This window comes from Echinops telfairi, unplaced genomic scaffold (assembly GCF_000313985.2).
Source record: "Echinops telfairi isolate 266 unplaced genomic scaffold, ASM31398v2 ScPeMD7_7469;HRSCAF=8507_1, whole genome shotgun sequence".
In the NCBI taxonomy this organism is placed as follows: domain Eukaryota; kingdom Metazoa; phylum Chordata; class Mammalia; order Afrosoricida; family Tenrecidae; genus Echinops; species Echinops telfairi.
In genome coordinates this window covers 7,700,137-7,713,459 of record NW_022111373.1, presented here as the reverse complement: position 1 = coordinate 7,713,459, position 13,323 = coordinate 7,700,137, and the positions used below count along the sequence as shown (strand labels likewise).

The window sequence follows — 13,323 nt, the reverse complement described above, 5'->3', positions numbered from 1 at the left end:
CCTCTGTTCTTAGTGTGGAAGCTCTGCTAAAACCTGTTCATTTTTATGACCCTGCAGGCATTTGAAATACCAGTGGCATAGCCTCTAGCATCAGTAAAACAAAAGCCACTACACTATGTAAAGCTGAGAAATAAGTGTTGGAGCAAGGTGACTAGGGTAGGGTATAATATGCTTACTTATGTCACAGCCCTGATATGATCTAAGGCAGTGGTTCTCACTCTTCCTAATGCCACCACCCTTTAATACAGTTCCTTATGTTGTGGTGACCCCCCCAACCATAATCATTTTTGTTGCTACTTCATATCTGTAATTTTGCTACTGTTATGAATTAGGTGACTCCTGTGAAAGCGTCATTCGACTCTCAAAAGGGTCGCGACCTGCGGGTTGAGTACCGCTGATTGAAGGAGCTACCCTAGGGTAGAGCCTACTTCATTTTTGATATTAAAGAGATCAAAGATGAAACATGTAAGCAGAGAAAAGAGATTTTGGTGCCTGGTAGAAGAGAGGGAATGGGTGGGGACAGAACATGACCTTTGGACATCAGGTCCCTACGCTGAATACCTAAGACCCAAGGGCAGATTGATGCTACAAACAAAACTCACCAAGATTCACAGTGACATACAGGACAGGGCAGAACTGATCCTGTGAGTTTCTGAGACTTTAACTCTCTACAGGAGTAAAATGCCTCCACTTTCTTGGGTGGAGCAGCTAGTGATTTCAAACTGCTGACACAGCCCAACGAGTAGCCATGACACCACGAAGGCTCCTGATTGATAAGACACAAGGAAATCTCCAAGGAGTGCCCGGTCAAAAAAAAGAAAAAAATAAAGAAAATAAAGATCTTCCTCTTAAACTACAATTTAACAGAGAGAAAACTGTCCCCTAAAGCGGCTTCCCTGATTTTGGACTTCAAGTCTCCTAAAGTGTGAAAGAATTAGTCATTCACTTGTGTTATTTGTTATACCAGCACTAGGTAACCAAAATGGGCCTAAAATCCAAAATATGTACAAAATTTCTACAACAGCAAAATGTCAAACAACCCAAATAGGCAAACACTTGGACAGTTAGCCAAAGACAATAGTCGAATGCCCAACAAGCAAATTAAAAACTCAACATCAGTGGCCTTTACCAAAAAATTCATTACCTGAGTTGATTCTGCCTGATAGTGATCCTGTTATGAGTAAGAATCAATTTGATGGTAATGGGTTAGTCACCCTATTAAAAAAACAAACTCACTGCCATTGATTCATAGCAATCCTCTAAAGAAATGCAAAGTTATAAAGAATTGGAACCCTCACAAATTGACAGTTCAAAGAATTGAACACAGAATATGACCCAACAATTCCAATTCTAGGTTTATACCCATAAATAAAGGTAGGAACACCAATGTTTAGAGCAGCATGTTTCACATTACACAAAAGGTTGAAAAACGTCTAACCAAAAAAAGGGTGAGTAAACGAAATGTGGCATATACATTAAACAATAGAGGAAAAAGTTCTGATGCGTGCCACAACTTGAATGAACCTTGAAAACATAATGCATGAAAACAACATCAGTCAACACAAATACTGTATGATCACACGTATATGACATAAACAAATACAGAGAAACCAGTGAGTTTTAGTAGTGACCAAGAATGGAGGGAAAGGAAAAGGAGTTTTTGTTTGAGGGGACTTGTTTATGTTAATGGTGACAGAACATTTTGGATAAAGATAATGATAATGGTGGTACAACATGAAAAATGCAAACAAAGTCTCTGAGTTGTCAATGTGGCAGTTGCAGTGTTGGCAAATGTTTTGGTATGTATGCCTCTACCACAATAAGAAGAAAATATGTAGTATTTAAATAATACAGGAGATAAGATGAATTATTAAAAAAAATAACTAAGGTAAAAGAATGGGGGGCAAAAACAAAGAACTGATCAGACAAAAGAAATAACAAAATAGTATATTAAACCCAATAATATAAACATTTCTGTGAAACGGTTTAAACTCTTCAAGATTAAATGCCAGCGCATGGCAGACTAAATAAAACAGCAAGATTCAATTATGCGCTGCCTGCAAGAAAACTACTTTAAATATGTAAAAACTCACTGCCACCTAGCTGATGCCGACTCATAGCCTATAGGATGCCAACCCTATAGGAAGGACATGGTAGAACTAACTGCCCCTTTTGAGTTTGTGACTGATTATTTACAGGAGTAGAAAGCCCACCTTTCTACCTTGGAACAGCTGGTGGTTTTGAACTGCAGGCTTTGAGGAACACAGCCCAATCTGAAACCACCACACCACCAGGGATACTTTAAAATATAAAGGCACAGGCATATTAATAGTTAAGGAATATAAAAAGGTGATAAAAAATCTAATCAAAGGAAACTGGAGTGGCTATTATTAATGTTAGACAAAGCAGACTTTATAATTTCCAGATATAAAGAGTGGCATTTCATAATGAGGAGGGGAAAAAAGTCAATTCATCAGAAAAGTATTGCAATACAAAATGTATGTATGCACTCATTAGCACAGGTTCAAAACACATGAACCAGTCGATAAAACTAATAATACAAAAAAACCCCAAGAACCTACAAATACAAACAGATATCACACTCTCAATATTTGATAGTATTGTAGAGCAAGTAGAGAGAAAGCCAATAAGGATGCAGAAGACAAACACTACTGATGTGATCTAATTCATATTTATAGAACATACTGTACCCAATGCATATGAAGCAGCCATCAAATGAGACCCTACTCTGGACTATCAAACGAATGTAAAATAAGTGAAATTACACATCATAAGAGCACAACTGAATGGGAAATTATTACAAAATGATATCTGTAAAAACCCGCAAATATTTTATTTTTAAATCATTTTATTGGGGGCTTGTAGAGCTCTTATCACAGTCCATACATCCATCCATTGTGTCAAGCACAATTGTAGAATTGTTGCTATCATCATTTTGTAAACATTTTTCTTTTTACTTAGGCTCTTGGTATCGGCGCCTCATTTTTCTCTCCCTTCCCCTCCCTCCTTCATGAACCTTTGATAATTTATAATAATTTTTTCATGTTACACTGACTGATGTCTACCTTCACTTACTTTTCTGTTGTCCGTCCCCCTGGGAGGGGGTTATATATAGATCCTTGTGATCCGGTTCCCCTTCTCCTCCCACCTCCCACCTTCCCTGATCCCTCCCTGGTTTATCATTACTCTATTTATTGGTCCTGAAGGGTTTATCTGTCCTGGATTCCCTGTGTTTCCAGCTCTACTCTGTACCTGCTCTGGTCTAGTCAGATTTGTAAGGTAGAATTGAGGTCATGATGGGGGGTGGGGGGGCATTAAAGAACTAGAGGAAAGTTGTGTGTTTCTCATTGCTACACTGCACTCTGACTAGCTCATCTATTCCTTGTCACCCTTTTGTAAGGGGATGTCCAATTGTCTACAGATGGGCTTTGGGTCTCTTCTCTGCAACGCACCTCATTCACATTGATATGAATTTTTGTTCTGAGTCTTTGATGCCTGATACCTGATCTCATCGACACCTCGTGATCACACAGGCTGGTGTGCTTCTACCATGTGGACTTTGTTGCATCCCGAGCTATATGGCCATTTGTTTTCCTCCAAGCCTTTAAGACCCAAGAGCCTATATCTTTGATAGACCGGCACCATCGGCTTTCTTCACCACATTTTCCTTATGCACCCATTTTGTCTTCAGTGATCAGGTCAGAGAAGGTGAGAATCACGGAATGCCAGTTTATTAGAACAAAGTGTTCTTGCATTGAGGGAATACTTGAGTCGAGGCCCAATGTCCCTCTGCTATCTTAATACTTAACCTATAAGTATATGTACATAGATCTATTTCCTTATTGTTATATACATATATTTACATGTGTACATGCCTGTATTTAGACCTCTATAAATGTCCTTCGCCTCCTAGTTCTTTCCTCTATTTCCTTTTACTTTCTGCTTGTCCCACTATCATGTTCAGCCTTCATTCAGGTTTCAGTAATTCCTCTCGGTTACAATGCTCTTGATCAAGCCCTACCAGGTATCCTAAACACTCCTCGCCATAGATTTTAGATCACTTGTTGTTCCCTTGGGCCTGGATTTGTTAACACCCACTTCATTTCCCCACAACAAAAGAGAACAAAAGAAAAGCCTATAAATAATTCCAGGTCAAAAAAAAAAAAAATTCCAGGTCTGTTTGTTGACCTTTAGGAGTGTTTTTCAGTCCAATATGATGGGGTGCCATGCCCTGGCCCCAAAGTCTATTTATGGTATTATCTGTGGCCTTTTTTAAAAATTAAATACTTTTATTGGGGGCTCTTACATCTCTTATCACAATCCATTCGTCCATCGTGTCAAACACATTTGTACATGTTGCCATCATCATCTTCAAAACCTTTTTCTTGGCCCTTTCTTTCTACTTAAGCCCTTGATATCATCTCATTTTCTCCCTCCCTCCTTCTCCCTCCCTTCCTCATGAACCCTTGATAAGTTATAGATTATTATTTTCAGATCTTACATCATCCTCTGTCACCCTTAACCCACTTTTCTGTTGTTTGTCCCCAGGAACCTCTTCACTTTGCTCTCTTTACTGCTGTGTTACATGCCCTTAGCATTTCACCCCCAAACCGCAAATATTTTAAATAAAAGCTTTAAAATTTATTTAAAATAACATACTTCTAAATATGCTTATTCATAGAAATCTGCACACATCTATTTCTAAAATGATCCATGGATGAGAGAAGTCAAATAGGAAATCAGAAAATATTTCTACTAAATGATAATACATGTCTATCAAAATTTGTACAGTATACCTTTTCTTCTTATTATTAAAAGTTCATTTTATTGGGGGCTCTTACAACTCTTACTACAATCCATACACCAATTTTACCAGGCATATTTGTACATGTGTTACCATCATTCTTTTCTAGACATTTATTTTCTATTGAGCCTTTGGTATCAGCTCCTCTCCACCACCACCCCACCCTCATGACCCCTGGATAGATTATAAGTTATTATTTTCATATCTTACACCAACCGCGGCCTCCCTTCCCCCATGGTTTCTGTTGTTCTTCCCCCTGGAGGGTTGTGTGATTATATGTCGATCATAGAGTATTCATAAGGAAAGGTTGAGAAGAAAATGTATAGCTCTATATTAAAAAATTTTATAAATAAATTATCTAACTTTTCACCTTAGGAAACCCAAATTACAGGGGGAACATAATCTTAATTTTAGCAATAATCAAAACAGAAAAAAAGTAAAATAAAGACCAAATCTTATACATGACCAGTTAAACTTCTAATAGGCTAATCAAGGAAAAAGTGAAAACACCAACCACTAATTTCAGACGAGAGCACTACAAATCCGACAAGCATTAAAGGATTTAAGTGGATATCATAAATAGCTTTATGACAATCAGTTTTACTTTATAAAATTAACAAAGTAACATCATTGACGCAAGAAACAGAAGATATGAGTAGCTCTATATCTCATAAAGAAATTGGATTTGTAATTTAAAACCTTCCAATAAAGAATCCTTTAGACCCAGGTGGTTTAAATACTTAGTTCTTTTAAACAGTTAAAGAGGAATTAATGACAATGTTCCACAAGCTATTTCATAAAATAAAGATATAGGAACACATTCCTGCTCCTTTTACATGGCCAGAAATGCACTGATAATAAAAGCCAAAAGCATTACAAGAAAGGAAAATTACAAACAGCTCTCACATCAATACAGCCATAAAAAAATGATAATAATAATATAAAATATCTGAACAGGCAAGTCATGAAAAGCAAATGAATAGCCAATAAGCACATGAAACAAATCGCTTCAGTTCAATCATTAATTACAGAAATACAAAGTAAAGATTAAACAAAAATTTCTCTACGAACCCCTGGAATGAATGGTTAAAACTAAACAGACTATATGAACGAATGTAGGCAAAAATGTAGAGCAACCAAAACTACCATAACATTGTTAGAGAGAGATGAAGTTACTGTGTGGTATCACTATTATTATAAATTTAACATGCACACATCAGGGAATTCGGTAAGTCTATTTCTTATCATATGAGCCCATTATTTACACAAGAGAAATGAAAATGTAAGTCCACACAATGTACCCAAATGCTTACAGATTCTCAATCGCCTAAAGCTTAATGAAAATCAAACCGAACCACACCAAATCCACTGTAGTCAAGTTGATTCCAGCTCATATCAACTCAAAGGAGAACTGCTCCATGGGCCTTCCAGGACTATAACATTTTTAAATCATTTTATTAGGGGCTCATACAACTCTTATCACAATCCATACACACAATTGTACATTTATTGCCCCCATCATTCTCAAAACACCCGCTCTCCACGTAAGCCCCTGGCATCAGCTCCTCATTTTTCCCCTCCCTCCCCGTTCTCCCTCCCTCATGAACCCTTGATAATTTATAAATTATTATGTTGTCATATCTTGCACTGCAGGACTATAAATTTTTGTGGGAGTAGACAGCCTCATCTTTCTCCTGAAAGAGAGGCGAGTGTGTGTGTGTGTGTGTGTGTGTGTTTGAACTGCCAGCCTTGCTGCTAGAAGCCAAAAGCTTAACCCAGTGTGCCAACCATGTGATCAGCATGTGAATGAATAAACAAATGTTGGTATTGCCATACAATACAATAGCAATAAACAGGATAAATTACTGATGTATTCAAGAACAAGGAAGAATTCCAAAGCCACATGCTGAGCAAAAGAATCTACATGTAAAATGGATTCTATTTATCTGAAATCCTAGAAAAGGCACAAACTAAGTCCATAATGCCACAAAACTCAACATAGTTGTGGTGTAAGGCCTATTGTAGAAGTATATTCACTCCAAATGAACATCTGAGGGGGTGAAAATGTTCCATTCTTGATCAGAGTGGTGGTTACATTTGTTAAACCTAGAATTGTGCATAAACTACAGATACAATTTTAATATATGTATAAAATGTATTTAATGAGTGGCAATGACATTAATTGACAAAAGGATGGATACAACTCTTATCTCCCATCATTCACAAGATAACTTGGACTAGACATAAACATTAAAAATAGAATTGCTATCATATTAAGAGAGAAATGAATGGCTGTATTAATGATATGAGGGGTAGAACTTTTTTTTTTTAATCATTTTATTAGGGGCTCATACAACTCTTATCACAATCCATACACACATCAATTGTGTAAAGTGTATTTGTACATTCATTGCCCTCATCATTCTCAAAACATTTTCTCTCCACTTAAGCCCCCAGCATTAGGTCCTCATTTTTCCCCTCCCTCCCCACTCCCCGGGGTGGAACCTTCTTGATGAAGACATTTTTTAAAAAGTAAAAGCTACAGAGGAATAGAAAGATGTATTTTATTCATTAATATGAAAACCTTCTAGACCATAAAAAATAAAAAAGATTAAGATTCTAAACAGGAGATATATTTGCATTATATATTAAGAAATTATTGGAATCCAAAATCAAAATAAAACATACAAAGTAAAGCAAAACTAAACAAAACCCTCCTAGAACTCAATAGGTTAAATAAAGAAGCAACTCAAAGTGCAAGGGAATAGGCAAATTCACCCACACAGAAATCAAATGAATAAGAGATGTGTAAAGATGAACCACACTACTATATGAAATGCCCTTTTTGACTCAAGAGATTGGTGCTTAGTAAAAATATCAGATGGTGATAGTGTGTTAAAGAAAACAGGTAATGCAAGCGGGAGCATAAATTGGTCTGACTGCGACGGGAGGAATTTTAAGAGTATACTGTATACTGAACAAACACAACACTGAGCAATTCTACTTCTAGTGTTTTATTCTAAGGAAACTTGCGTGTAGATATTAAAGCTTGAACAAAAATGTTCACTAGAGCAATATTATAACCCACTGCAACTGAGTGATTCCAACTCACAGCAACCCTATAGAAATGAAAAATTGTCCTCCACCTAAATGCTAAAAGGGAATGAACTAAATAAACTAGGATATATTTATACTATGAATAGTTTAAAGAAACAAGACACTTGCATATGTAAGTAACATGCAGAGGACTCCAAGACACACAGCTGTCTGATTAAAGAGATACAACAACAATATACTTAAGTAGAAATCAAATGAGAAGATGCTTACATGTAAATGATTACATATATGTGTACATACGTGCATTAAAAAAAAGATTTGAAAATACATGTGAAATTAGCTCTAGGGAGGGAGACAGAATTGGAGGAAGGCTATATTAGGGGTTCTGGTCAAGTTTTCACATGGAGAATGTATTCTTATAACAACTGTTTAAGTGTTAAGCTAATTAAAAATAAATCTGATTTTAAATGATCCTGAAACTATTGTCTGAGGAAATGCTTTCCAGGATGTACATGTATGACTTACATCTTTGGAAAGAGAGTCTTCAGCCAACAGATTGAGAAGCCCTTTATCACTTTTGGCTTAGCATAGTTTACAGCAAGCATAAATGTCCTTCCAGTCTCTCCCCCACATTGCCTTCAAAGCTTTCTCAAGTACCTCTCAATCCATTACGCTTATGTTATTTACAGTGACTACTCTATGAAATTATCTATTTACTTACTTATTTACTGGGAATGGCAAGACAGAATTTTGAATTCATGTAATTTTAGTCAAGCCATTGTTTTCTTAAAGTACCAAAGATACATTTTATTTACTTACCTTAGTTGGAAAAGGAAATTTGGAAGGTTCTGTTTTGCAAGGTGTATGAATAGCCGTTAGAGGGGGAGGCCATGAATGCGTCATCTCCTGAAACGTAATTATTACAATTGGTTTTCAACCAGGTCAAGGATAAAAATTATAACAGCTAAAAACCAGATTTGTATTGAAAAATACTGGTTTCATGATTTTTTTCTCCAAAATAATATTTAATCAAATATTAAATAGGCACAATTGTGTGCTAAGCAATACAGGGTAATAGAAGATAAAAGTATACACTGCCTGACATCAGGGAGCTTACAGAGGCAAAGACCCATGAATAGTTATGGAAGTCAGCCTGTACTCAAATACAAGGCATGCAGTAAAGCCCCAAAGAGGCAGAGCTTGCTGTGGGAGCAGGAGGAAAGGGCTAATGATAAAGAGAGTAGCTCACATTTGTCTCGTACCTTTACTAGGGCAGACACTGAGTAAGTGCTTTACATGGCTGTTACTCACTCAGTGCTCATAATGCCATTATGAGGTAGGTGCCATTATTGTCCTCAATCTATACAGGATGAACCAGAAGCACAAAAGTTTCTTTACGGTCACCCTCTTAGTCAGTAGTAGACACAAAACTTCATCTCAAAAAGCACAACTACAGAACCCATGCACTGAGAGGAAAATTTGGCTAGGTGGAGAAAATCAAGAGAGATTTCAAAAGCACACGAAGAGGAAGGAAGACACATAGGCCAAGGCTCCATGTCTGGTTTTACTCAGTGCCTTCTGTCTCCTATCATATAATGAATATGTCCACGTGGGGTTTAGCTCCGTGGCTAAGAATGTGTGTCAGAGAAACAAGGAAGGGGCAGGTATCAAACTTAGACTAAGGAGGAGTGCTTTATTTTTGGCATTCAGTTCAAAGCAAGCCATTAGGTACAATGAGAAAATACCATAAATTAAAGGTGGTACTAACTTCTGAGAATTTATCCTGTCGTTACAACTCCCACAGTTATGGAAAGATACATGTTGGAGGGGATCACACATAAAAATGGAAACAACCTTAAGTTTCCAACAACACACAACTGGTTAAATAAATGAAGAGACATCCATACAATGGATCAACAATGGGCATTACAGTGAGAGAAACTAAACAAAACAATAATATAAATAAGTAAAATGAGAAAAACGTGTGAAATTATGTCCACAGCATATTCCACATGAGAAATATAAGTCATAATCTATGTCTAACTACTAAAAGTTTACATATTAAAAAATCCCCTGGATTATTAACCTTGGCTACCCTTGAGACGATAAGAGGAACAGACAATGGTACTTGGTACAGTGTGATTGTATGATCCTCTTAAAACAGCCACCTGCATTGTCAGTGTTCTCTATCCCTCTCCTGATGTGTTCTCTCTCACAGCACTATACTTCCTGAAACAACTATACAGTCGATTATTACCTACGTCCTGTTCTAGAATGTTGGCTCAAAGGAGGCAAAGGCTATCATTCGTATACCAGACTCCTCGATACTTGGTACATGTTAGGTGCTCAATTAGGATGCTCTAGATTAATATACCTTATTTTTTTCAAATACACATAGTCTGAAGAGTTAAATGTCCATTTAGTTTCTTTAGCTCATAATGCATGCCAGCAGGTCCTTGCAAGGTACACATAGGGAAGTATAGGAGACACAAAAACTCATCTGCCCCAGGTTCTCAGAATTGGCCTTTTATAACTCACAAGACAAAATACTCTCAATACAAAAATAAATTTAATTACCCACTTATCATCAAATGACTGCACATTTAACACACCCAAAGTCATGTGCCAAGCCCTGGGCATATAAAATAAATTATCATTGATCTCAAAGAGATAATTAAATAGAAGAAAACTTGGGATTTCTTCCAGATTTTCAATTTTCATGGATTTTTGAGGATTCAATGGAAAATATAATACCTTAAACTTTTATGTACATAGCAATTGAGAATGAACACTATATGAGATTCAAAGGCAAACAAACTAGAAATAACTGAAAAAGAGAAATACACTAAGAAACTTTATATTAAAGAGGTCAAATTAAAAAAGAAAGAAAGAGGGCCATGTATAGCTTAGGGAAGCCAGTTGGGCCAAAGAGATCAATCAGGAGTGGGAGAGTTCAGACTAATCTGTGGAAGGTCTGAATTGTTGAATTTGGACCTTTCTCTTTCTGTTGGCCATAGAGAAACAGCGTATTTCAGAGAAGATAATCAATATGAAGGACAGAGATTTAAGCAAAACACCTTTTCAGCAATGCAGTAAAGCAAACAAGGAAACTCTGGAGGCAAAAAGGCAGAGTATCTTGTGTTTTTCAGGCTCAATGAAATAAGGAACAGAAAAGCTAGGAATATTGTGTCCAAATAATTTTCAGTCTTAAATCTAGTTTTGTGATTAAAAGGAGCACAAGAGGAAGAGAGAATTTGGGTTCTGTACTTGAGTACAAGATTGGGATTGAAGTATTGAATAACATGGTAAATCAAATCAAAGAGAAGGAGAAAGGCTAGCAAAGAGCAAGCATACTTAAGCGGTGAGAGAGAGACAGAAGGGCTCCAGGAAGGCAGAGAAGAAAAGGCAGAAAGGTGGATGAAAAATAAAAATAACGAGGAATACAATAGCCAAAAGAAGAATGATGTTCCCAGAAAGGGGGGCGGGGGAGAACTTTTGAAAACAGCAGAGAGCAGCAGGGTGATAAAGAGAATGAGAATCCAAATGAAGCTCCTTGAATGTGGGGGAATGTTGTGATCTTAAAAGGATTCAGCAGGTTCAGGGAGGTTAAGAGATTACAGTAGGGTCAATGAAGAAATCAGCCAATGCAGGGTTATCTTTCTGCAGTTTTTACTATACACACACAAACTGAGAAGCTTACACACAAAAAAGAAAATACAAATACGTGATTGACAGTTGTATCTTTATCGAGTGTAAGACTGTCACTGCCACTCATACTCACTACATATTACACCTAATTTTTCTTTTTCCAACAAAGGACTGTAATTTTTGACTGTGTGTTAATTTTAGATATAGTCCATCAAACACCTAAAATGAGCAGTATTCAGAAACCTTGTGTTGCAGGGTTTGACCAGTATGTACAGACTACTGACTGGCATGACTGATTGAACGTTTGACCAATAACTGATAAACCAAAGAGTGCAGTTATAGTTGGCTTCTTTTCAAGGTAAGCTGTTAAGAATGCAATTTCTATTATCAAAAAAACAAACCAAAAAGACCCCACAGCTCTTTATTTATTTATTTTTCCCCCACAGCTCTTTAAAGGTAAACAGTAAACAAACTATGTGACTCAGAACCTAAGTATGATTCTGGGAATAATAGCCAACTGATATGATGGATAAAATCAGGTTACACATTTAAGTTAATCTACAGCTTCAAATCCTTTAAGAACTAAAAAGGAAAACAAAACGATCATAATTAAACTTTTTTTTAAAGTTAAAAAAAATTAAACAGATAACTTACTTTAAGGATTTCATCCACACAGCTCACATCACCAGAAGCAGATGCCTTAAGAAGAAAAGAGAAAAAGAAACAGATATAAGATTTAGACTCATTTATTATTAGATTATCATTTGCTAGAGACATACAAGTATTATCAGAAATGCAAACTCTATGTGATTTGAGAACTTAAATTACATTTCTCCAGATTTTGAACATTTTTATCTACTTAGATTAAATTCAGTTTTGCAGGTAAGAAATTTGCCCAAAAAAGTTAAAAGTTTGCTTATATTCAAAATACTGAGATACTTCAAGCCAGATAAATTAACAAACAACAACAACAAACCCAAGTTTGATGAAAGATCGCTTTTAAGGAACAATATGGGTGCTTTTACATACTTTCTTAAATGATGAAAATCAAGCTGTTTATCCAAAAGTACACAGGAATTAGAAAACTGGGGTTTGAATTCAATTCTAATTTCAAGGATGATGATGTTTGAAGAAAAAACAAATGAGCACTTTATTGTTCTTTTGAGAAAAGTAATTAGATGACATATATAAGGTAACAGTGAGTTTACCAAGACAGGAAAGGCTTAAATGTTCTCCTCCCCTGGCCATTCTGAGCATCCATATTTTGGTTTAGTCATTTTTAAAAAATTATTGCACAAATTATATTATGAGATAAGATTTCAGCTCTTTCACACTGAATGCTCTCTTCTTTGGTTAGTTTGAATGCTATGCTTTAGTATAAAATTACAAGCAGTGTAAATTTCAAACCACCACTATGAAACAGGAGCCGCTGTCTCAACGCTGTTACCAGAAGAAAGGATCACAGCATCCGAACCATACACCACCCACCACGTCCAGGATCAACTCCAACACTTATAACAACGACCATGGGCCCACATCTCACTCAAGTCATTATGAAAAGTAATCACTGGAAAACACTCCTAAAGGCCAACAAACAGTCCTTGAACTAACTACAAGCTTTGCTTTCTTGTTATGCTTTGTTTTGTTTTTTGTTGTTGTTTTGTTGTACATTGTTGCTTGGTTTTGCTCTGTCTTGTTTTTGTGCCTGTTACTATCTCCACAGGTCTGTCTAAATAAAATAGGCTGGATGAACAATCTGGAGGAGAAAACCACGGGACTGACAGTTCCGGGGG

The 13,323-nt window shown here is 36.4% G+C and overlaps 1 protein-coding gene across 2 annotated transcripts in view; it reads right to left on the bottom strand.

Annotated features, from left to right (window-relative positions):
- AFF4 (AF4/FMR2 family member 4) overlaps positions 1-13,323 on the bottom strand; it is a 57,587-nt gene that overhangs the window by 38,535 nt on the left and 5,729 nt on the right. Inside the window, exons 4-5 of one of the 2 annotated variants that reach the window (XM_004696611.2) lie at positions 12,185-12,229; positions 8,702-8,788 (exon numbers count right to left, since the gene is read on the bottom strand). In XM_004696611.2, the coding sequence (XP_004696668.1) occupies positions 8,702-8,788; positions 12,185-12,229 (132 nt within the window). The remainder of the gene's footprint in view (positions 1-8,701; positions 8,789-12,184; positions 12,230-13,323) is intronic. The other variant, XM_045285347.1, reaches the window with a different exon arrangement.